The sequence below is a fragment of the Oncorhynchus tshawytscha genome, linkage group LG05, assembly GCF_018296145.1.
Source record: "Oncorhynchus tshawytscha isolate Ot180627B linkage group LG05, Otsh_v2.0, whole genome shotgun sequence".
NCBI classification, from domain to species: domain Eukaryota; kingdom Metazoa; phylum Chordata; class Actinopteri; order Salmoniformes; family Salmonidae; genus Oncorhynchus; species Oncorhynchus tshawytscha.
In genome coordinates this window covers 61896993-61922190 of record NC_056433.1, presented here as the reverse complement: position 1 = coordinate 61922190, position 25198 = coordinate 61896993, and the positions used below count along the sequence as shown (strand labels likewise).

Here is a 25198-nt window from a genome sequence, read left to right as displayed (position 1 = left end):
TAATATTTTTTTTTTTAAGGTAATTTTGCTATTTGTCTGAGTAATTGGAGCTAGAAGGGAGTCCCATGGCATCATTGCTCTGTAAAATACTGTGCTTTGCAGTGAATTCGTTTTGAACTTGGGGACTGTGAAGAAATCCCTGGTGGCATATGTATGGGTGTCTGAGCTGAATGTTATTTCATTATGCAGACAATCTGGATTTTTCCTCACAGTAATACTTCTCATAAAAACTAGAAGAGAAACAGTTCCTCTCTTGTCAACCCTCAACCAGGAAAGACTGGCATGCTTGTTGTTGATGTTAGTTCTGTGTGTGCTGCTCTGTTTGAGCCAGCTGCAGCTTTGCTAGGTCTTTCTTTGCTGCACTGTACCATATTACCAGACAGTAATCAAAATTAGGGCAAGAACAGAGCCTTAACAACTAGTACAGTTGATTTGTGTAAAATACGCAGAACATCTTTTTTATAACAGACATGCCCCCCCGCATCTTCACAACAACTTTGTCAATATGACTTGACTATTACAATTGACCATCCAATGTTATATGATTCAGCAGTCCATCAACCAGGTGGTGTGTTTACGTGTGTGTGTGCTATGGGAGACATATACTCAAACATCCTATTGTAAGAAATACACTCAAACATATGTATGTATTGTAAAACTGACAGTAATGTGTAGTGTCAGTTAATTTAAAGGTCCACGCTTACAATAATTTACTTTTTAGTCAGGAATTGAAAACGATCTATACCCTGAGAATAATAATGTTCTTGCTACTGAAGGCCTTGGAAGTAGGCTTCACTCAGGCAAACACCATCACCCACAAGAAGAATCTCTGTTCTCCTAGAAGGCACTTAGTCAAACAGGAAACACATTAGCATGTACACAGTACACACCACAGTTGTGTGTGTGGATGGAACACTGTATTTGAAAATCATTTTCGGATCACTGGGTTTTTGCAAAAAGCCATTATGCTCTCTAGTGTGCATTTCGGTGTCAGTGATTCAGCCAAAAGAGACGATCAGTTTAAGTATCATAGTAATATAATGTAATGACAGTTATTAAGTGATAACCCTGATGGAGAAATGGAAGAAACTACTATTACGTACAAAAATGAGCCTCTGAGTTAATTACATGTTTCTTAGTGTTTGAAAATGTTTTGATATTAATATTGTTCTTTGGTCAGGAACTTTTATGCACCTATGAAAATCTACACCTATGAAATCTGTTAGATGTACATACTACCTTCAACACTTCTCCTATGGTGGCCTACATGTAATGTGTATGGAGGCCACCCAATGTCTTGTAGCCCGAGGGTTGATTCACTTGATTGACACACCAAAAGTCAGAGAAGAGCAACAATATTGACAGGAGAGATGAGAAAAAATCTTAAAGAATAGAAGCAGCAGTGAAAAGTTGAATTGATATTCAACAGGTGTGATGGTGGATGACAAAAGCAGGGAGAAAGGCGTGCGTGCGTGTGCGTGCGTGTGAGAAAGAGATGGCTTAAAACCAATCTATATCCAAAACCTTTTTGGCAGCAAGAATGGGTCACAGTCACAAGTAGGGCTGTGGTGGTCATGAAATTTTGTCAGCCGGTTATTGTCATGCAAAAGACTGCCGGTCCACGGTAATTTACCGTTAATTAACATAAACACGTTTAGCATCTCCAGGCCTCCACACATACAAGTCACTGATGCACCTCTTTTCAACATCTACAGACCCATTGACTTTTTCCACATTTTGTTAGGTTACAGCCTTATTTTAAAATTGATTAAATTATTTTTTCCCCACACAATACCCCATAATGACAAAGCTAAAACACTTTATTTTTTAAATGTTTGCTAATATATAATCACATTTACATAAGTATTTAGACCCTTAACTAAGTACTTTGTTTAAGCACCTTTGGCAGCAATTACAGCCTCGAGTGTTCTTGGGTATGACACTACAAGCTTGGCACACCTGTATTTGGCTGTGTGCTTAGGGTCGTTGTCCTGTTGGAAGGTGAACCTTTGCCCTAGTCTGAGGTACTGAGCATGTTTTCATCAAGGATCTCTCTGTACTTAGCTCCGTTCAACTTTGTCTCGATCCTGACTAGTCTCCCAGTCCTTGCCACAGAAAAACACCCCCACACTATGATGCTGCCACCATCATCCTTTACCGTAGGGATGGTGCCAGGTTTCCTCCAGACATGATGCTTGGCATTCAGACCAAATAGTTTAATCTTGGTTTCATCAGACCAGAGGTTCTTGTTTCACATGGTCTGAGAGTCTGTCATGTGCCTTTTACTGAGGAGTGGCTTCCATCTGGCCAGTCTACCATAAAGGCCAGATTGGTGGAGTCCTGCAGAGATGGCTGTCCTTCTGGAAGGTTCCCCCATCTCCAGAGGAACTATAGAGCTCTTTCAGAGTGACCATAGGGTTCTTGGTCACCTCCCCGACCAAGGCCCTTCTCCTCCGATTGCTCAGTTTGGCTGGGCGGCCAGCTCTAGGAAGAGTTGACACAAGAGTCGACACAATGCTGTCTCGGCGCTCTACTGACAATTCCTTCGACTTCACGGCTTGGTTTTTATTTTTACATGCACTATCAACTGTGGGACCTTATATAGACAGCTGTGTGTCTCATAGAAAAGGGTCTGAATACCTATGTAAATAAGGTATTTCTGTTTTTAATACATTTGCAAACATTTCTCAAAACCTGTTTTTTCTTTGTTTTTATGGGTATTGTGTGATTATTAATTTTTAAATCCATTTTAGAATAAGGCTGTATGTAAAGTAACAATGTGGAAAAAGTCAATGGGTCTGAAAACTTTCCGAAGGCACTGTAGTTGGCATGGTAATAATGACATCAAGGCTGTGAAAGCGAAACTGTCTCTGTTTCAGCATGATGTACAGAACATTTGGAAATGAGATTTTATTGTCTGTGAAACCCAGATGATGTGTCCACTGAACTCTCAGACTGATTCAACAGTACTTTTGATGACAGAAGCTGTGGGGATTCAACCACAGCGGAACTCAAATATCAAAGCATCTAAATACAGGCATGACAGAAGGGAGGGTGAGGGAGAGAAAGAGACTTTTTGGAAATTAAGACATTTTGGTTATAATTTCAGACATTCCTGAAAATTACAGCTATGCTCTTTGAAGGAAAATCAGATTTACAACAAATTAATGCATTTTCCTAGTCATGTATGCAGCCCTTTTTTAATTAATATAAATTACTCACATAAACAGTTTTCATTATGGTTATGAGGAGATGGGCTTACTTTCCCTTAAGCCTGAATGTTCGACACTAACATTACATAGTTGCCATCAAATTCCCATTTTCAGTTTAAGGCACAACAAAACCTTTTTGAGATTGAAGTCCTCATAGAGGTCAGAAATGTCTGTTCGTTTCTGTAAACCTTTCAACAATATTACAGAGAGCATTGCCAATGACTAGCATTCAGAGTATATCACTTTACTTTGTCTTCTTGCTTTTTGACTTTTTATTCTTCCCTCCAGCTTTGGATGCCTCATCCTGCAAAACAATAAAAGAACATTGAATAAAAGAGGGAAAATAGAAAAGACGAAGAGTACCACTTCATGACAAAGCTGGAAAACATACAGTAATTATCCTCAACCAGTGAGTTGTTTACCTTATAATCAGCGTATTAGATATATACGCCTTCAGTGTAGTTGCATAGCAAATGACGACCAATGTTTCACCTTAATACGCATATTCCCCTGATCTGAATCAGGCAATGAGATGTGACCATCATGTTGCATTCATTATTCCACAAGACCACATTGGCCAGACAACTCACTGAACGAGGGAGAGCTTGGTTTGTTGTTTTGGAAAGCTTTGAAAGTCTGAAGAAGTGTTCGATTGAAAAAGTGTCACAGCCGGCCATGACCGTGAGACCCATGAGGCGGCGTACAATTGAACCAGCGTCGTCCGGTTTAGGGGAGGGTTTGGCCGGACAGCATTTCCTTATCTCATCGTGCTCTAGCGACTCCTTGTGGCGAGCCGGGTGCCTGCTAACTGAATTTGGTCGTTAGTTGGACGGTGTTTCCTCTGACACATTGGTTATGCTGGCTTTCGGGTTAAGCGAGTAGCGCGTCAAGAAGCAGTGCGGCTTGGCAGGGTTGTGTTTCGGAGGACGCATGGCTTTTGACCGTCGCCTCTCCCTAGTCCATAGGGGAGTTGCAGCGATGAGACAAGACTAACTACCAATTGGATATCACGAAATAGGGAAGAAAAAGGGGTAAAAAAAAATGTATTCAAATATACAGTGCCTTAGGAAAGTATTCAGACCCCTAGACTTTTTCCACATTTTGTTACAATACAGTCTTATTCTAAAAGGGATTAAATAAATAAAATCATGAGCAATCTACACACAATACCCCATAATGACAACGCGAAAACAGGTTTTTTGAAATTTCTGCAAATTTATAAAAAAGTTACACAGAAATACCTCATTTACATAACTATTCAGACCCTTTGCTATGAGACTTGAAATTGAGCTCAGGTTCATCCTATTTCCATTGATTATTCTTCATGTTTCAACAACTTGATTGGAGTCCACCTGTGGTAAATTCTATTGATTGGACATGATTTGGAAAGGCACACACCTGTCTATATAAGGTCCCACAGCTGACATGTCAGAGCAAAAACCAAGCAACGAGGTCGAAGGAATTGTCCCTAGAGCACTTTGACAGGATTGTTGTCGAGGCACATATCTGGGGAAGGGTATCAAACAATTTTTGCAGCATTTAAGATCCCCAAGAACACAGTGGCCTCCATCATTCTTAAATATAATAAGTTTGGAACCACCAACACTCTTCCTAGAACTGGCCTCCCAGCCAAACTAAGCAATCATGGGAGAAGGGCCTTGGTCAGGGAGGTGACCAAGAACCCAATGGTCACTCTGACAGAGCTCTAGAGTTCCTCTGTGGAGATGGGAGAACCTTCCAGAAGGACAACCATCTCTGAAGAACTCCGCCAATCAGGCCTTTATGGTAGACTGGCCAGAGGCAAGCCACTCCTCAGTAAAAGGCACATGACAGCCCGCTTGAAGTTTGCCAAAAGGCACCTCAAGGACTCTCAGACCATGAGAAACAAGATTCTCTGGTCTGATGAAACCAAGATTAAACTCTTTGGTCTGAATGCCAAGCGTCACGCCTGGAGGAAACCTGGAACCATCCCTATGGTGAAGCATTGTTGTAGCAGCATCATGCTGTGGGGATGTTTTTCAGAGGCAGGGACTGGGAGACTTGCCAGGATCGAGACAAAGATAAACGGAGCTAAGTACAGAGAGATCCTTGATGAAAACCTGCTCCAGAGTGCTCAGGACATCAGAATGGGGCGAAGGTTCACCTTCCAACAGGACAACGACCCTAAGCACACAGCCAAAATAAAGCAGGAGTGGCTTCGGGACTCTCTGAATGTCCAGACCTGAACCCAATCGAACATCTCTAGAGAAACCTGAAAATAGCTGTGCAGCAACACTCCCCATCCAACCTGACAGAGCTTGAGAGGATCTGCAGAGAAGAAAGGGAGAAACTTTCCAAATCAGGTGTGCCAAGCTTGTAGTGTCATACCCATGAAGACTCGAGACTGTAATCGCTGCCAAAGGTGCTTCAACAAAGTACTGAGTAAAGGGTCTGAATACTTATGTAAATGTGATATTTCAGTTTTTTCTTTAAATAGAAATTAGCAAACATTTCTAAAAAACTATTTTTGCTTTGTCAATATGGGGTATTGTGTGTAGATGACTGAGGGGAAAAAACCAATTGAATCAATTTTAGGAACGTATAAAAAATGTGGAAAAAGTCAACGGGTCTGAATACTTACACACATACACACACACACACACACACACACACACACACACACACACACACACACACACACACACACACACACACACACACACACACACACACACGTTCAAAAGTTTGGGGTCACTTAGACATTTCCTTGTTTTTGAAAGAAAAGCACATTTTTCATCCATTAAAATAACATCAAATTGATCAGAAATACAGTGTAGACATTGTAAATGTTGTAAATGACTATTGTAGCTTGAAGTGGCAGATTTATTATGGAATATCTACATAGGTGTACAGATTCCCATTATCAGCAACCATCACTCCTGTGTTCCAATGGCACGTTGTGTTAGCTAATCCAAGTTTATAATTTTAATAGGCTAATTGATCATTATAAAACCCTTTTGCAATTTTGTTAGCACAGCTAAAAACTGTTGTTCTGATTAAAGAAGTAATAAAACTGGCCTTCTTTAGACTAGTCGAGTATCTGGAGCATCAGCATTTGATTACTGGCTCAAAATGGCCAGAAACAAAGTACTTTTTTCAGAAACTCATCAGTCTATTCTTGTTCTGAGAAATGAAGGCTATTCCATGTGAGAAATTGCCAAGAAACTGAAAATCTCGTACAACGCTGTGTACCACTCCCTTCACAGAACAGCGCAATCTGGCTCTAACTAGAATAAAAAGAGGAGTGGGAGGCCCCGGTGCACAACTGAGCAAGAGGACAAGTACATTAGAGTGTCTAGTTTGAGAAACAGATGCCTCACAAGTCCTCAACTGGCAGCTTCATTAAATAGTACCCGCAAAACACCAGTCTCAACATCAACAGTGAAGAGGCAACTCTGGGATGCTGGCATTCTTGGCAGAGTTGCAAAGAAAAAGCCAATAACAAGAAAAGATTAAGATGGGCAAAAGAACAGACACTGGACAGAGGAACTGCATCCCGGAGTCGCCTCTTCACTGTTGACGTTGAAACTGGTGTTTTGTAGTTAAACATCAATCAGTTTAACTGAATCCGCTCTGACCTTGTCCCACTTTCCATAAATAAATAACATTTGTTTCAGATAAGTAGAGGAGAAAGTTTCCATTAGACTTTCAGATTAGATTCTATGTATATGTCTGCTTATGTCAAAAGCGTCCAACAACGAGGAACGTAAAAACAATTCCCCATCAAGCTTGATATTACAAACAAACATTTAAACTTATATATAGATGGAAGATACATTTTGCACACAGTATTCATTTTGAATTACATCCAAGGTCTTGTTCAACATTCAGACTAAAGTCACTAAATGTATATACTTTATTGTGGACTTATGCCAAACTTGGACACATTACTAATAGGGAGAGAGGGTCTCACCGCAGAGGATGTGTATCCCTCCTGGACCAGGATGTTCCTGGCAGAGTTGTTGATATGTTTGAAACGGTCTGGACCCAGCAGGATCCCTCCATACCAGCGAGACACAACCACCAGCACATTCCGCACATCCAGGATCTGAGGTAGAACAACAGAGTGGTGTTGACACAGAGGCACATGATGGATGTGGTAGCTACTGTATGTGTGGATGTTGATGATCGGTTTGGCATAGACTCAAATCACATGACAGATATGAATCACAAATAATGGCTGTTTGGGAATGATTATAAAACCGATGTTAAGCAATAAAGAGAGGCAAACAGACATGTTTTCCTCTCCCAAGATAAAGACATCAGCATACAGAGAAAACTGTTGTGCAAGGATTGCTCCCACGGCAAAATATAGATAACAGACTTAATAGCTGGCATCTTCCCTTAACAGATGATTTATGTCAACAAGTGTGCTTGGAGATTTGGATGAGCAACATTCTGGTCACTGGTCCATGTACCCAAGCACCTCCTCATGTGTCATATCAAAGAGGATGTGACGATTAGCAAGACGATTGAAAGACCACATGTGACAGGGGATGACTAGTGAACACCCCCTGGAAGCCTGATATCACCTTTGCAGCTGACACAGGATGCATCATAAAGAATAAGCCTTTATCCAGGAGAATATCTGCCTCGGTCCCTCCGCTGTCAAATCAACAGCCCTCTACGCAGCAGGGGAGAATTTGGCTATGGGAGACCACGCCAATGCCATCTTTCTATTTACTGTAATAATAAACGTCTCCCTTTATTCTCTGCTCCGCACTTCACATTCGTACTGCCAAAATGAGTAAATGCTAAATTCAAAACGAAGAAGGGGTCTGAGAGGAAAATATATGAGAGAAAAACAGATTAAGAATCAGCCCTCAAAGTAAATTGCCTGTCAGTGTTGAGAGGTTCAAGTAGAACATTAATCAGAATCTTACCCAAAAGCACCTGGGTGGTAGTGGTGGGGGTGAGCATTAGACTGAAGGCTCTTCTCTTCACTTGTTAGGTCAGATTCAGTGACAATGGAAGAATGATGACATACAGTCAGGTCCAAAATGATTGGCACCCTTGAGAAAGATGAGCGAAAAAGACTATAAAATAATTCAAATACTGAGCTATATTGTATGCTCAATAAAATGGGGATTTTTGTTTTTATACTAATAAAATTGCTCAAAGAAAGAGAGATTTTGTTTAACAAGTAATATTTTTTTACTCAAAAAGGTAGGGTCCAAAATTATTTACACCCTGTTTATCAATACCTTTTAATACATTTCTAAAATGTTTTATGAGTTGGAGAACATATTGGGAAGGATCTTAGACCATTCCTCCATACAGAATCTTTCCAGATCCTTGATATCCTTTGTCTGCGGTTATGGACTGTTTTCTTCAATTCAAACCACAGGTTTTCAATGGGGTTCAAGTCCGAAGACTGAGATGGCCATTGCAAAATGTAAATTATAAATTGGGTGGTTCAAGCCCTGAATGCTATTTAAGCAATAAGGCACAAGGAGGTGTGGTATATGGCCAATATACCACGGCTAAGGGCTGTTCTTACGCACAACGTAACAAGGAGTGCCTGGATACAGCCCTTAGCCGTGGTATATTGGCCATATACAGTGCCTTGCGAATTATTCGGCCCCCTTGAACTTTGCGACCTTTTGCCACATTTCAGGCTTCAAACATAAAGATATAAAACTGTATTTTTTTGTGAAGAATCAACAACAAGTGGGACACAATCATGAAGTGGAACGACATTTATTGGATATTTCAAACATTTTTAACAAATCAAAAACTGAAAAATTGGGCGTGCAAAATTATTCAGCCTCTTTACTTTCAGTGCAGCAAACTCTCTCCAGAAGTTCAGTGAGGATCTCTGAATGATCCAATGTTGACCTAAATGACTAATGATGATAAATACAATCCACCTGTGTGTAATCAAGTCTCCGTATAAATGCACCTGCACTGTGATAGTCTCAGAGGTCCGTTAAAAGCGCAGAGAGCATCATGAAGAACAAGGAACACACCAGGCAGGTCCGAGATACTGTTGTGAAGAAATTTAAAGCCGGATTTGGATACAAAAAGATTTCCCAAGCTTTAAACATCCCAAGGAGCACTGTGCAAGCGATAATATTGAAATGGAAGAAGTATCAGACCACTGCAAATCTACCAAGACCTGGCCGTCCCTCTAAACTTTCAGCTCATACAAGGAGAAGACTGATCAGAGATGCAGCCAAGAGGCCCATGATCACTCTGGATGAACTGCAGAGATCTACAGCTGAGGTGGGAGACTCTGTCCATAGGACAACAATCAGTCGTATATTGCACAAATCTGGCCTTTATGGAAGAGTGGCAAGAAGAAAGCCATTTCTTAAAGATATCCATAAAAAGTGTTATTTAAAGTTTGCCACAAGCCACCTGGGAGACACACCAAACATGTGGAAGAAGATGCTCTGGTCAGATGAAACCAAAATTGAACTTTTTGGCAACAATGCAAAACGTTATGTTTGGCGTAAAAGCAACACAGCTCATCATCCTGAACACACCATCCCCACTGTCAAACATGGTGGTGGCAGCATCATGGTTTGGGCCTGCTTTTCTTCAGCAGGGACAGGGAAGATGGTTAAAATTGATGGGAAGATGGATGGAGCCAAATACAGGACCATTCTGGAAGAAAACCTGATGGAGTCTGCAAAAGACCTGAGACTGGGACGGAGATTTGTCTTCCAACAAGACAATGATCCAAAACATAAAGCAAAATCTACAATGGAATGGTTCAAAAATAAACATATCCAGGTGTTAGAATGGCCAAGTCAAAGTCCAGACCTGAATCCAATCGAGAATCTGTGGAAAGAACTGAAAACTGCTGTTCACAAATGCTCTCCATCCAACCTCACTGAGCTCGAACTGTTTTGCAAGGAGGAATGGGAAAAATTTGAGCCTCTCGATGTGCAAAACTGATAGAGACATACCCCAAGCGACTTACAGCTGTAATCGCAGCAAAAGGTGGCGCTACAAAGTATTAACTTAAGGGGGCTGAATAATTTTGCACGCCCAATTTTTCAGTTTTTGATTTGTTAAAAAAGTTTGAAATATCCAATAAATGTCATTCCACTTCATGATTGTGTCCCACTTGTTGTTGATTCTTCACAAAAAAATACAGTTTTATATCTTTATGTTTGAAGCCTGAAATGTGGCAAAAGGTCGCAAAATTCAAGGGGGCCGAATACTTTCGCAAGGCACTGTACCTCAAACACCCAAGGTGTCTTATTGCTAATATAAACTGGTTACCAATGTAATTAGGGCAATACAAATTAATATTTTGGCATACCTGTGATATATAGTCTGATATACCACGGCTGTCAGCCAATCAGCATTCAGGGATCGAACCACCCAGTTTATAATGCTTAATTAACCATTTCTTTGTGGATTTTGATTTGTGCTTGGGGTTATTGTCTTGCTGGAAGATCCACTTGCAGCCAAGTGTCAGCCCCTTGGCTAAAATGTCCTGCTACTTGGTAAAGTTCATGATGTCGTTGACCTTAACAAGGGCCAAAGCACCAGGGTATGCAAAATAGCCCTCGAACATCAAAGATCCGCCACCATATTTTACAGTAGGTATTAGGTACTTTCTGTATACTTCCGTTTTTCGACACCACTGGTGTTTGTATAAACGGCATTGGCACTTGGATTGGAACATGTGCTATGGTCATAAATCGGTCTCCATTGAACAGACTCAGTGCAACCTATAATCCAAAATCAGATTGTCCAGAGCATAGATAGAACAACGTCCTGTGGGGTTCAGGATGAACCGTTCAACTCAGTACAAATTCCTCTCAAGATGTCTTATCCCACTCAGACATTGCTATTGTTTTTGAAAAGGGGCTACCATCAAAGGCAGATTAATCTGAGAAACGTGTAAACAAGACTCTGGACTCCAGCAGAGAAATCCAATGAGACATTTCACTGTGGTGCACTCATAGTCTGACATTTGGCATTCTTGCAAGCTGATGTTTTGGATGAATACGAATGCATGAAAACGATTTGATTGTTAGAGCCTCAGTCTGTACCCACTAATATTGACTGAAACAGGAATGAATGCTTGCTTGAATTATGTATAGGCATGAGTACTCGAATGGACATCAAAGATCAATCTTTAACAAGATATAAAAATAAAAAAAATCAAATACTATAAAACGATTTGGTGGAATGTGCTTTGTGGCTGCCCGAACGAGCAAGTAATTTCTTAAAGTCAATGTTAATTTGCTTTGACTCTAGTGTTCCATTTGTACATGTGCATTTGCGGGTCACAACAAAAACGAAACCAACTTCAAGCCAAGCATCACACCGTTCTTCTCCCTAAATTCCCTGTCCCCTCCGTGTCTCGTTCACTCAAATGCATTCCAGCCACTCCCTGCGCACACAAGCTCCCGGTAGGCCTACACAAATAAATGGCTATAAAAAAGTTTGTAACTGATGAGTCCTAGGGTTGCCAACTGTCCCGTATTAGCCGGGATGTTCCTTATATTGCGCTAAATTGGTTTGTCCCATACGGGACCCCTCTCGTCCTGTATATTCATCCAATCACAGTATAGTTTAAACACGCCAATTCCTGCAAAGTCATTTCTGTTGTTGTTCGGTCGGTTTGGCATATCAAGGAAATATGGACAAACCTGTAAAAAAAGAAAAGACTGTGCAGCTACAACAAACAATGTGAAGTAAAAAAGACGTGGGTTAAGCCCGTCAGTGGTGACTCGACGAAAGCTTTCTGTACTGCATGTCGTTGGGAATGATCAATTGGCCATGGAGGGGAGAATGACCTAACTCAGCATGCATCCACAGAAATGCACAAGAAGGCCCCCTAGCTAAAGGTGCTAGCAATATCGGTGCATTCTTCTTGACGTCTACTGCGGAAACTAACAGAATTTGAAAGCACCACTCCGTTTACCAGTTATTGAGCAGTGCCAACAATTGCATTCTGAAAGCTAATTACATAGCTTATAATGCCTGCAAGCACGCTTGCGTTCAGCTGTCAGTGTATATTGAGACAATTGTTTTAATGAGCTACAGCCACATATCAGTACCTGCTTCCCGAAGAGAGGAACTGCGTGAGGAACCGCATGCATTTTTCACCTTTGTTCACATTGAGTGGCGTGAAACTGCGACATGTTTGCACACGATGGCTCGCTCTTCATCCAGCTTTCGATCGTCTCCTGCAAAGCTGGCCAGGTCTTACTTCATACTTTAGGTCCCTTGAGGAGACCTGTCCTGTGGCACTGAAGAGTATTTTTGAGTATGAAGAAAAAACAGAAGTAGCTGAGGTGTATCTGTGCTTTTTCCACAATGTGGGGGGTGTTTATGACCAACTCATAAAAAAGCTGGAGGAAACAACGCTCTGCATCACAGATGTTTACGAGGAAGTCCAAAAGTTCAAAATGAAGATGCTTCAGCGGAAACAGGACAGCGTTTTTGGATACCAGACCAAGCAGCTGATGGACAAACACTTGTCATCAAAGGTCCAAGCAGCAACAGGACTTTGTGAAGTTCTATGACGCTGTCATTACATACATTGACAAGTGGTTTGATTTCTCACCGGAAAATGTAATGGTGAAACTGAAACGATCGGCCTCTATGAGGAGCTCTCCTTCACTGACCAGCCTCTATGAGGAGCTCTCCTTCACTGACTAGCCTCTATGAGGAGCTCTCCTTCACTGACCAGCCTCTATGAGGAGCTCTCCTTTACTGACCAGCCTCTATGAGGAGCTCTCCTTCACTGACATGCCTCTATGAGGAGCTCTCCTTCACTGACCTGCCTCTATGAGGAGCTCTCCTTCACTGACCAGCCTCTATGAGGAGCCCTCCTTCACTGACCAGCCTCTATGAGGAGCTCTCCTTCACTGACCAGCCTCTATGAGGAGCTCTCCTTCACTGACCTGGAGCAGGTGGTGGTTGCCCTCAAAATGACAGAGACAGTCAGTATGGACCAACTCTATGAGGAGCTCTCCTTCACTGACCTGGAGCAGGTGGTGGTTGCCCTCAAAATGACAGAGACAGTCAGTATGGACCAACTCTATGAAGAGTGTTGTGCTAGCCGGGAGGAAATACAGAAAGCCAGACAGGATACCACAAAATCCACCAGTGAGTAGTGGATGGCAGTTTTCCAAAATCTAGGGAAAGCCAACTTGATCAACATGTTCAGGATTGTCTCATTTGTCCTCAGTGTGCCAGGCTCAAATGCTTTTGTAGAGGATTTTCTCTCTGATGACCATTAAATGGTCCGACTCAAGAAACAGATGCAGCACAGAGTTGATCAAAAATGAACTTCAAATATCTGTGAACTGTGACTTGTCATGTAAGGACTTCTCTCTGGCTATGCAAAAGGACAAAGGACTGCTTGAATCAGTCAAGTGCAGCAAAAAAATAAGTAGACTTGGTGAGTGACTCATACCCCTCTTTTCCATTTTAAATGTTGTTGTTTTTTGCTGTAAAGGCCCAAATTGTGATTTCTTTGATCATTCATTTTGAGGTTTACTCACATAAGTTTACATAATGATACAGTTTTAGTAAAGCTATAGACTAAATGGAATATACAAATGTTTTGCCTTTCCAATTGAATAAGACTATACACTGTATATTCATTCATTCACACAACACCCTACCCACACCGCCGTGGCACCGTGCACTGGCACGCCACCATTATCCCTTATTTGGTAGTGAGAAAGTTGGCAACCCTACCGATGACATACACAAGCTACATTCCTTACCAAATGACGAAAGTTTTACCACAAATTCAAAATGGACTGGTTGACGGAAGTAGGAAAATATGTTCCACAACAAGCTGCAGTTTTGGAATAATTGCTTTCTGTCTATCTTCCGCTTAAGCTACTTTGAAAACTGCTAGTGCCATTTAGAACTGATTAACCTAGGCTTTAACCCCCCTAAACAGACAAGTTCCATCAGAATCATTAAGCATAGGCCTACTCAGCAAACAGATGTTGTGGTCGTAATTCATCACCATGCAATGTTCAATGTGGAATTGTTAATCAATTTGGAAAATTCCAAAGGACAGGCAGAATGAAAAAAAAATTGACCGTCTGTATATTAAAAACTTCTTAGAGCTGAGATCCCGCTAACGGGATCGATATGACAACAGCCAGTGAAAGTGTAGGGCGCCAAATTCTAAACAACAGAAATCCCATAATTAAAATTCCTCAAACAATCAAGTATTTCACAACATTTTAAATGATACACTTCTTGTTAATCCCACCACAGTGTCCGATTTCAAATAGGCTTTACGGCGAAAGCACCACAACGATTATGTTAGGTCAGAGCCAAGTCACAGAAAAACACAGCCATTTTTCCAGCCACAAAAATCTGAAATAGAAATAAAATTAATCACTAACCTTTGATGATCTTCATCAGATGACACTCATAGGACTTCATGTTACACAATACATGTATGCTTTGTTCGATAAAGTTCATTTTTATATAAAAAAATCTCAGTATACATTGGCGCGTTATGTTCAGTAGTTCCAAAAACATCCGGTGATTTTGCAGAGAGCCATATCAATTTACAGAAATAGTCATCATAAATGTTGATGAAAATACAAATGTTATACATGGAACTTTAGATACACTTCTCCTTAATGCAACCGCTGTGTCAGATTTTTTAAAAACTTTACGGAAAAAGCAAACCATGCAATAATCTGAGTACGGCGCTCAGAGCCCAAACAAGCCAAAAAGATGTCCGCCATATTGTGCAGTCAACAGAAGTCAGAAATAACATTATAAATATTCACTTACCTTTGATGATCTTCATCAGAATGCACACCCAGGAATCCCAGTTACACAATAAATGTTTGTTTTGTTCGATAATGTCCATAGTTTATGTCCAAAAAGCTCCTTTTGTTAGCGCGTTTTGGTAAACAAATCCAAACTCACGAAGCGCGTTCACTAGGAGCAAACGAAAAGTCAAAAAGTTCCGTTACAGTCCGTAGAAACATGTCAAATGAAGTATAGAATTTATCTTTAGGATGTTTTAACATAAATCTTCAATAATGTTCCAACCGGAGAATTCCTTTGTCTGTAGTAAAGCAATTGAACAGACCTCGCTCTCACGTGAACGAGCTTCACGAACTCAAGGCATTCTGGCAGACCTCTGACTCATTCCCCTATAATTGGCCCTCACTTCACAGTAGAAGCATCAATCAAGGTTCTAAAGACTGTTGACATCTAGTGGAAGCCTTAGGAAGTGCAATATGACCAATATCCCACTTTATCTTCAATAAGGAATGAGTTGAAAAACGACCAACCTCTGATTTCCCACTTCCTGGTTGGATTTTTTTCTCAGGTTTTTGCCTGCCATATGAGTTCTGTTATACTCACATACATCATTCAAACAGTTTTATAAACTTCAGAGTGTTTTCTATCCAAATACCCATATAATATGCATATATTAGCAACTGGGACTGAGTAGCAGGCAGTTTACTCTGGGCACCCTATTCATTCAAGCTACTCAATACTGCCCCCAGCCATAAGAAGTTAAAAATAAAACATTTGTTTTAAAGACTGTAAAAATGAGTCTCTGCTTGCTACTCAGCATCCCGCTTGCCACTCAGCATCGAGTAAATCGGTCTTCTCACGAAAACGTCTGTAGCATCCGTACGGTTTGACATAAAAACCATTATGGAAAGAAGAGACTCTCACGATGGTGTTCTCTGTTTTACTCTATGACCCCCACAAGTGTCACGGAACTTGTCTGAAGGTAACCCGTACGTAAAACAAAAAAAATTGTGAGTGATATATATATATATATATATATACACACACACACACACACACACACACACACACACACACACACACACACACACACACACACACACACACACACACACACACGACCCCTTACCTTTTTACACATTTTTTTATTTTATTACGTTACAGCCTTATTCTAAAATTAATTAAATAATGTTTCTCACCCTCATCAATCTACACAAAACCCCTTAATGACAAAGGAAAAACAGTAAGTCTTTTTGCAAATTTATAAAAAATGAAACAGAAATACCTTATTTACATAATTATTCAGACCCTTTGCTATGAGACTCGAAATTAAGCTCAGGTGCATCCTGTTTCCATTGATCATCCTTGAGATGCTTCTACAACTTGATTGGAGCACCTGTGGTAAATTCAATTGATTGGACATGATTTAGAAAAGGCACACACCTCTCTATATAAAGGTCCCACAGTTGACAGTGTATGTCAGAGCAAAACCAAGCCATGAGGTCGAAGGAATTGTCAGTAGAGCTCCGAGACAGGATTGTGTAGAGGCAGAGATCTGGGGAAAGGTACCAAAAAAATTCTGCAGCATTGAAGGTCCCCAAGAACACAGTGGCCTCCATCATTCTTAAATGTAAGAAGTTTGGAACCACCAAGGCTCTTCCTAGAGCTGGCCGCCCGGCCAAACTGAGCAATTGTGGGAGAAGGGCCTTGGCCAGGGAGGTGACCAAGAATCCGATGTTCACTCTGACAGAGCTCCAGAGTTTCTCTGTGGAGATGGGAGAACCTTCCAGAAGGACAACCATCTCTGCAGCACTCCACCAAGCAGGCCTTTATGGTAGACTGGCCAGAAAGAAGCCACTCCTAAGGGATGTTTTTCAGAGGCAGAGACTGGGAAACTAGTCAGGATCAAGGGAAAGATGAACGGAGCAAAGTACAGAGTGATCCTTGATGAAAACCTGCTCCAGAGCAGGACTCTTGGAAGATTAGTCCAAATTGGGACTAAAAGAGAGTTTCAAATTAAATTAAATAAAATCCAGAGTGCTCAGGACCTCAGACTGGGGCGAAGGTTTACCTTCCAACAGGACAACGACCCTAAGCACACAGCCAAGACAATGCAGGAGTGGCTTTGTATTTTTTTTGTATACATTTGCCTAAACTTCTAAAAAAACTGTTTTTGCTTTGTCATTATGGGGTAGTGTGTAGATGGATTTGGGGGAAAAACAACAATAATCCATTTTAGAATAAAGCTGTAATGCAACAAAATGTGGAAAAAGTCAAGGGGTCTGAATACTTTCCGAATGCATTGTGTTTCCTCAGCTTTCTTATCTCCAAGATATAGGACAAACACTGCAAAACCTTGATTCTTATGATTTATTTTTTGACTGTCTTTTTTGCCAATTATTAATGTTATTCAATGCGTTTCTCTGGGCTTTAGTAGTAAAGGCCAAATTCTATATTTTATCAAATCTTTTTTTTCATTCAAAAAGTCATAGTATGGCCATTTTTTAAATTTCACCTTTATTTAACCATAGGATGACCATCTTAAAACAATTCCCTATGACTAGCGTACAGGGGGTGTACTTGTACATCAAGCTGCCTCACGCTACAGAAACAGGACATAGGCTCCTGCCAAGGCTTGTGCATGGCTACTTATCAAAGTGAATATTAAACAGGATATATTGTACATTACCGTGGATTTAAGATTATATTCAAGTTATAAACAGGAGAGGGTCAGTGAATCTCAAGACCACAGAGGGTTGGTTTGAAAACGTAAAATGGGTCCTTGAGGCATAAGGCAACCGTGTGAATACTGAATGAAGCACTAGAGGGTACGGAGCAAAGTGGACATAGAGCAAAGCACCTGTAGTAAGTGAAGCAGTCGTCCTCCCGCTGCGGTCTCTCCATCATCCTCACAGTCCTGCAGGAAACTCTGCTTTTCTTCACAGTATATCCTACAATACAGAGAATATAGGTTGTAGTTGGTTGAGACTTTTAGTATGAGAATGTACTTAAACTGCATGTCTCCTTGAAGGAAACTTTTCAATTCTCTGAATGTCAGCATCTCCTGTTGGGTTAATGACCACCCAGAAAGCATCAAGCATCTTATAAAGATTCAATGTAACTCATTAAACCTAGCCTACTTACAGCACACACATTGTCAAATAACAATTGATCAACTGTGTGATTAGAGAGATATAAACCCACTGTGAATATTACAACTTGTTATGTATATTCAAAACTGGATGCTCTACCTGTATGCATAAATATTGTGAGTGGCGCTTGCAATCTTCTTGTTTTCAAACAGCTTGTCAAGAACCATTCTAACCTGAAACACAAAAACAAATCTGTTTGAATTGCCTCCTTTCCTCTAATCATACTCTTAACATTAGAAGTATGGTGGGTACGTCCATCCCTAAAGTACAACTTCTGCATTGAAGACAGAACGGTAGCCCACTCATCTGAGAACTCCTGTGTGGTGCATAAAGATGAGGGTAATCATTGATTCCTCTTCAAACAGATGGCATATCCAACAGAAAGACTAAGATAAAACCCCAAACAGGTTCGGTTGACTCCTACTCTTGACAATATATTAGGTAACTTTATTTCAAAAGTTTGTATAAACAGTTTTCTTATAAAAAAATGCCTACTTGTATATTGGGTGGGTAATCGTAATACTGAAAATGTATAGCATGTAAAAAGAGAACCATACAGTTGTGTAATAGTTAACTGTTAATGCTTATGGTACAATGTGCACTGTAATTACATCTACACAGTTCATGTACTCTCCAGGAAATTACATAATTATCACTGTCTAAATTGCAATTGATGGCAGGTTAGATATGTTTAAAGCAGCTCTTTCCGTTTTCATCCTGAGAACATTTAGCAGCAGGAGCACAGCCTGAGGATGTTTAGTTTTCCATATTGGAAGCACATTAGCATTGAAACTACATCCTCTCCACATGAGCTTTAACTCACAGCTTCTTCTCTCTCCCAACAGGGTAGCATTGTCTAGCATGATTTTGAAGATTTTAAGGCTTGTGATTTACTTCCCTAACTTGTTCTGTGATGGATGTGAGAATATGAATGTTTTATAGTCAGAGAGAGGAGGGAGACAGGAGAGGGCCTACACAGTACCTGTCTAGGTGTTACCACAGGGGCTAAGTGTGGTTGGAAGGTGCTGCGTCTTTCTGTTATCGTCTCCCCCAGTTTTATAGGAGGTAGTTCCTCATCTACAAAGATTTATAAACACAAAAATAAAAGGCAAGAACCAATTAACACTGGATTAACACGTGGGCAGCAAGCACATTTCAGTTTATATACAAAATGTAAACTGTTCTTTCCTTTCAGATACGATTATTATTAAGGCTTAGAAATTACTTGTTTTTTTATTCTTTCTCTATTCAAGAATATGCAGTCCGTGCCATACCACTTGAGTGATTTTCGAAGAGGTGTACATTCTCTTTGTTCAGCTTCAGATTGCGGTAATCAGGCATTTCTACATCATCCGCCACTTCCTCCTCCTCTGTTGCCATATTTCTCACCTCTGGTTGCTCCACTGTGAGAGATGTAGAAAGATGGACAGGCTGTGAAATGAATTCAATGTGTATTTGTGATTGTGTATCTTTGTGTCCCCTGATGCGTTTGAGTGACTTTGAAGGTCCTTTCTGCCTTGACCATATGCCTAATTTACATGGACACCTACCACGCAGGTCCCATCTTCAGATAATTACCATTGCATTACCATCGTAAAATTTACTAAATGTTCTAACAATGGGCCTCCCGGATGGCGCAGTGGTTAAGGGCGCTGTACTGCAGCGCTAGCTGTGCCACCAGAGACTCTGGGTTCGCGCCCAGGCTCTGTCGTAACCGGCCGCGACGTCCGTGGGGCGACTCACAATTGGCCTAGTGCTGTCCGGGTTAGGGAGGGCTTGGCCGGTAGGGATATCCTTGTCTCATCGCGCACCAGCCACTCCTGTGGCGGGCCTGGCGCAGTGCGCGCTAACAAAGGTTGCCAGGTGCATGGTGTTTCCTCCGACACATTGGTGCGGCCGGCTTCCGGGTTGGATGCGTGCTGTGCTAAGAAGCAGTGCGGCTTGGTTGGGTTGTGTATCGGAGGACACATGACTTTCAACCTTCGTCTCTCCCGAGCCCGTACGGGAGTTGTAGCGATGAGACAAGATAGTAGCTACTAAACAATTGGATACCATGAAATTTGGGAGAAAAAGGGGTAAAAATTCAAAAAATGTAAAAATAAATAAGTGTGTGTGTGTTGGGGTGTAAGTATGTGTGAGCGTGCGATCAGATCCCAAGCAGTTGCCATACCAAACAGTGATCCAGCCAGTCAAGATGCTCTCGATGGTGCAGCTGTCTAACTTTTTGAGGATCATTCATGTAGAAAATATGAAATATTAAGAAAATCCCTGGAATGAGTAGGTATGTCCAAACCTTTGACTAATACTGTATATATTATTTTACACATATTTAACCCCTTTTTTTGGGTAGGCACAATCATGTTTTAAAACGGTACCGGTTACCTTCAGATTAGTCCCCATTTCATTGTGGATTAATATGCATTTGTGGTTATTGTCTTACTGGAAGATCCACTTGTGGCCAAGTTTCAGCCCCTGGCAGAGGCAACCAGGTTTATCGCTAAAATGTCCTGGTACTAGGTAAAGTTCATGATGCCATTGACCTTAACAAGGGCCTCAGGACCAGTGGAAGCAAAATAATGCCATAACATCAAAGATCCTCCATCATATTTTACAGTAAGGGGTTATTTTCTGCTTATGCATTGTCATTTCAACACCAAACCCACCACTGGTGTGTGTGGCCAAAGAGCTCAATTTTCATGTCATCTGACCAAAGTACCAGTTCCAATTCGAGTGCCAATGCCGTTTAGCAAACTCCAGACATTTACATATGTTAGATGAAATAATAATGTAGGTTTTTGGCCACGCACACCAGTGGTGGGATTGGCATTGAAATGAGAATGCATGAACAGAAATGAACCCCATACCTACTGTAAAATATGGTGGTGGACACAATGTAGCTCAGTATTTGAATTATTTATTTTAAGCAGTCATTTTTGCTCATCTTTATCAAGGGTGTCAATAATTTCAGACCCCACTGTATAGGCCTTTTCATCAAATAATCCCAAATCACTTCTCTGACAGTTTTTAATCTAGATAAGGATGCTTCCACAAGTAAAATGATTGCATTTAGAAGAGTAGGAGTTCATTAAAAAGGGGGAAAACTTTGCAATGAGAATACATTTAAATGAAGGTTCAGAGGGCATTAACACCAATCATTTCCCACATCAGTTGCTCGTTATGGAAGAGGACAAGCTGCAATTTGAATACAAAATACAATTTTCAACTTGCCTTTTATACTTTTATGAATGTGCTCCAAACAGAATGATTTCCTCTAAAGCAAGAATGCTCTGTGACCTATACCCAGCATCTCATTTTCACAGCATACACATTCTCTGCTTTCTCCCATTTCAGTTGATCATAACAACTGTACAGAGAGAAAGAACATAATTACAATGATAGGACTGCATCCATATTGATGGATTCCATAGTTATTAATTGAAATAGTACTAAATTAAAGCACTGTGCTTAATTAGCTAACAAGTTTAACGGCTTTAGAAAACAGTCAAGAGTTAGAATAATATGGTATCCTGTTTTCCTAGTGTTCAAAAAGGGGAATAAAAGGCATTAAAACTCATCCATTCATAGAAAACCATTTTCAAAGACAATACAACAAACAACCAAATGTACTTCTCTTTCCTCAGCCTCTTTTTAAAAATATTTGACAAAGGTTTCGTCACAGGCTCACAGCACTGAAAGCCATTACTCAGATACTGATCTTCATTCAGTTAAATTACAGAAACAGGAAAGAGGGCTTTTCATATACCACCCACCAAGTCTTGTGTTCATCTTATCACAATGATGCATGGGAGCACATCAAAGACCTGAATGAAAGACCCCAAGAATTCTGACTGTCATCTCCAAGAAAGGAAAGAGATTGAAATCAAGCTTTCTCAATAGTTTTTCTGTCTGAGCTCATTGGCATTAATATATACCTTTATGAGGAAGGCAATGGGTGCACACTTTCATAATTGGATTTCTGGAGTTGGAAAAATTATTTATTTTACTGCCCTCTAGTGAAAAAATAAAGCATACTATCAAGCAGACGTGAGATGCGATTCTCACCTGTGTCTGTGCTTTGGGATTTCTCCAGGAGGAACTCCCGGACCTTCTCCACCCAGAGGTAGAGGATGTTTTCCCCAGTGTTCTCCCTGATAGGAAAGACACCACTGGTTAGTTTGATGTCAGTGGAGACATATCTACTCAGAGACATGGGTGAGACAGGGTAATGGACTGTAAATCAGCAATACCGCAAGCAAATTTGGCTTCACCATCAGGCAATCCATCTTTAGGTTGCATTATGATGGAATCCCCTCCATGTTCAGGGATAACTATTCTGTGCTTCATGTACAGTAGTCAGTGATTATGAAATCCACTCACACATAGAGCTCCTCAAGGCTGTTGGACAGGGTCTTTCTATCAGGGCCTCGCAACCATGCTGCACTGCATGAGGAGAGAAGGCAGAATATGTCTCAAATGTTAGTCTTAATAATGAGCTTTTTTTATGCCTGATACATGATTATCAGAGGTAGTGTAAGTGTACTGTACTGTAAAACCCAACATGTAGACTTACTTTATTTGGTAGACAGGTGGTGCTGCACTCGGGTAATCATGTGGGAGAATGATCTAATTATGGAAATTAAACTCTTGAGTTAATGCTATCAGAAACTGCTCGGAAGCTATCAGAAACTGCTCACACAAAAATGTAATGAAACAATTACCTGTAAACATGCTTTCAGTTTTGGATAGTCTATATCATCCGTTATTTTGATGCAAAATATTCTTGCTGCTTCATCAATAACACACCATTCGTCACCGTATATGGAGGAAAGTGCCTCGACCTCTTCGATCTGATGAAGAAAATAGTGTAATATTGTGTTATAATAATAATAATGTAGTCATCTAAAAGCAAATCATCTATAAGCTTTCTCTCATGTCTGTTTTTATAGTTGAGTCAAATATATAAACATATGAATCAAAGTACAAAATGGGTCATACTCTCCACTAATGTGAACTTCAGTCATGCCCAGCCCTGAGTTCTATTCAACAGTAGGGTACTTACTTGAGATTGAAGATCCCCTGCATTCCCAACATCTATGTTTGCCATTAATTTATCCAAAGCAAGTAAGCCGACAAACACTTCAGTTCATACTTAGAAGTAGTACTGTTACAGCAGTCTATTCGTACAGTATCAACACAAAATTAGCTCGATAAGAGGCTTGCTTGACATTCTGTATCACCAACTCAGCTGTTGCTCTGATAGGACAAAGAACCACCTCCGGGTCAAGGTTTTCACGTACTACCAAAATAAGAGTCCTTATTTGAAACCAGTCATATATACATCATTGTTTGAAACACATGGTGCAATAAGTGGATTAATTAGCTAAACAAATATTATAGCAATTATCACTCATTTTAAATTCAAGAAATGTAAATCAATGTAAAATTCCATGTCAATCACTTTCCCCCCACCATTTCATCTTTTGAACAAGGACTTTTACAATGAAATGTATTCACCTTTTGACCCGGAAATGGTAGTTTAAATCATGAACGCTTGGTATGAATTACGAAAGGTCCTCTAGCTAGACGTTTTAAAACTTTGGGGAATTATCGCCACGTCTGCAACCCGTGGTCACAGCATATAGATCCTATTAAATTATTAATATAGGTTGTTCTAATTCCTAATTATATGGGCCACACACAATGATTTATATATACACACCTCACCCAATTGTGTATATCTAGGCCTCACCACAGTTGGCAATATTAGGATTTTAGTTTTGTGCTTTCAAAATAAAAGCCCGCAGTAAAACGCTATGCGTATGATACGAATCAATATTTGTTTGCAATTTTGCATCGTGCATGATTTTAAGTTTTTATTGTCACATACACCGGATAGGTGCAGTGAAATGTGTTCTTTTACAGGGTCAGCCATAATGTGTGCTTTATAGTCATAGTGCATTGTGATACAAAAATATAACTACATCTGGGGAAAATATAACTCAAGAGTGGTCTTACTTTTTATAAGATAAATAATATTATTATTTGGAGCACATTGAGAAATGGTTGGCGTCTATGTATATGAATGTAATGAACATTAAAATATTTAAAATAGAAAAATAGAAATCACTATTTGGAAGGATGCAGTTTGGAAATGTATTGACTAACTGTATTCATGTTGTATTGCGCAAATTTGGACTGTAGAAAATAATATAGATTGTGTGTTTGTCCCTTTACAACTGGGACGATGTGGTGCCAATCGGTGCTGCTACGTCGACAGGAGAGCTGAAAACTGATTGCTCGAGCTTCGCAGAGAGGGATGTAGCTGGGCAGGAAGCGCACAGTACAGGACACTCACTAGACATACTTCGTAGCTGTCAGAATATAGCTCAGTGTGTCAGTCACATCAGAAATATTACTTCACGTCATGGGAGAGATCATATTTGATCATATAATCACACAGCCTGGATGTTTTGTGTAACGGACACAAGAAGACGTGCCTGTAAAAGGAATTATTTATGGTTTGGGAAGGTTTTATGGGAGTAGCTAGCTAGCAACTTTGCTGGCTCGTCGGAGGACATTTTGCAAGGATGCTACGGTGGATAAGGCAACAGCTGGTAAGTGAGCCTCTTTGCTAACTTGCTATATTTGCTAGTAAGTGTAACGTTACTTTGCTATTGAGAAAGACGTTGATGCACATAAAACAATATGATGTGGTTGTTTTTGAAGAGTTAAACATCCAACCAGAACTGGGTGCTAGTACCTAAGTTCGCTTAGTAGATAACGTTAGTTAGCAAGCTACCTAGCTTGTTTGTTTACCAAACATTGGCGTGGCTAGCAGCGAACTAGAAGTAGGTACCTGACGCCAGCCAGGCCCACTTATACATTCTACTCAAACTTATTTTGGCTGGCAAGTTTGTTCGCTGGTGTGTCTGATGATCTAGCTAGTAGTAGTTAAGCTGTTTTGACAGTAATAGTTATGCTAAAAACTAACCAGCCAGCTAGTGTAGTTAACTATATATTTGGCATTGGACAGTTTAGCCACAGATATGTAACGAGTCGTTATCAATGGTT

General features: G+C 40.4%; 2 protein-coding genes across 9 annotated transcripts in view; one reads left to right on the top strand and one right to left on the bottom strand.

Moving 5' to 3' along the window:
• Positions 1-3083: 3083 nt before the first annotated feature.
• impact (impact RWD domain protein) lies at positions 3084-23395 on the bottom strand. Its single transcript, XM_024421715.2, has 11 exons — positions 23187-23395; positions 22846-22974; positions 22698-22750; positions 22505-22567; positions 22190-22275; positions 19402-19530; positions 19110-19204; positions 18227-18300; positions 17836-17926; positions 7165-7299; positions 3084-3516 (listed from the first exon to the last, which is right to left on the bottom strand). The coding sequence occupies exons 1-11, from the start codon at positions 23229-23231 to the stop codon at positions 3457-3459; spliced, it is 960 nt and encodes a 319-aa protein (XP_024277483.1). The 5' UTR covers positions 23232-23395; the 3' UTR covers positions 3084-3456.
• Positions 23396-24383: 988 nt separating this feature from the next.
• The window catches only part of LOC112251050 (phospholipid-transporting ATPase IF), a 34117-nt gene continuing 33302 nt past the window's right edge, over positions 24384-25198 (top strand). For 3 of the 8 annotated variants that reach the window (XM_024421710.2, XM_042322192.1, XM_024421714.2), the window contains exon 1: positions 24385-24741. In XM_024421710.2, coding sequence (XP_024277478.1) covers positions 24715-24741 — 27 coding nt within the window. In that variant the 5' untranslated portion in view covers positions 24385-24714. Of the gene's footprint in view, positions 24742-25198 lie in introns of all 8 variants that reach the window. The other 5 variants (XR_006083461.1, XM_042322191.1, XM_042322193.1 and 2 more) reach the window with 4 other exon arrangements.

Bases quoted from the DNA above. Each gene is read 5' to 3' on its own strand.
- impact (XM_024421715.2), bottom strand. From the start codon at position 23,231: ATGGCAAACATAGATGTTGGGAATGCAGGGGATCTTCAATCTCAA. The intron at 22,975-23,186 runs GTAAGTACCCTA...TTTCTTCATCAG, and splicing joins CAGGGGATCTTCAATCTCAA to ATCGAAGAGGTCGAGGCACT. The intron at 22,751-22,845 runs GTAATTGTTTCA...TTCCATAATTAG, and splicing joins AACTGAAAGCATGTTTACAG to ATCATTCTCCCACATGATTA.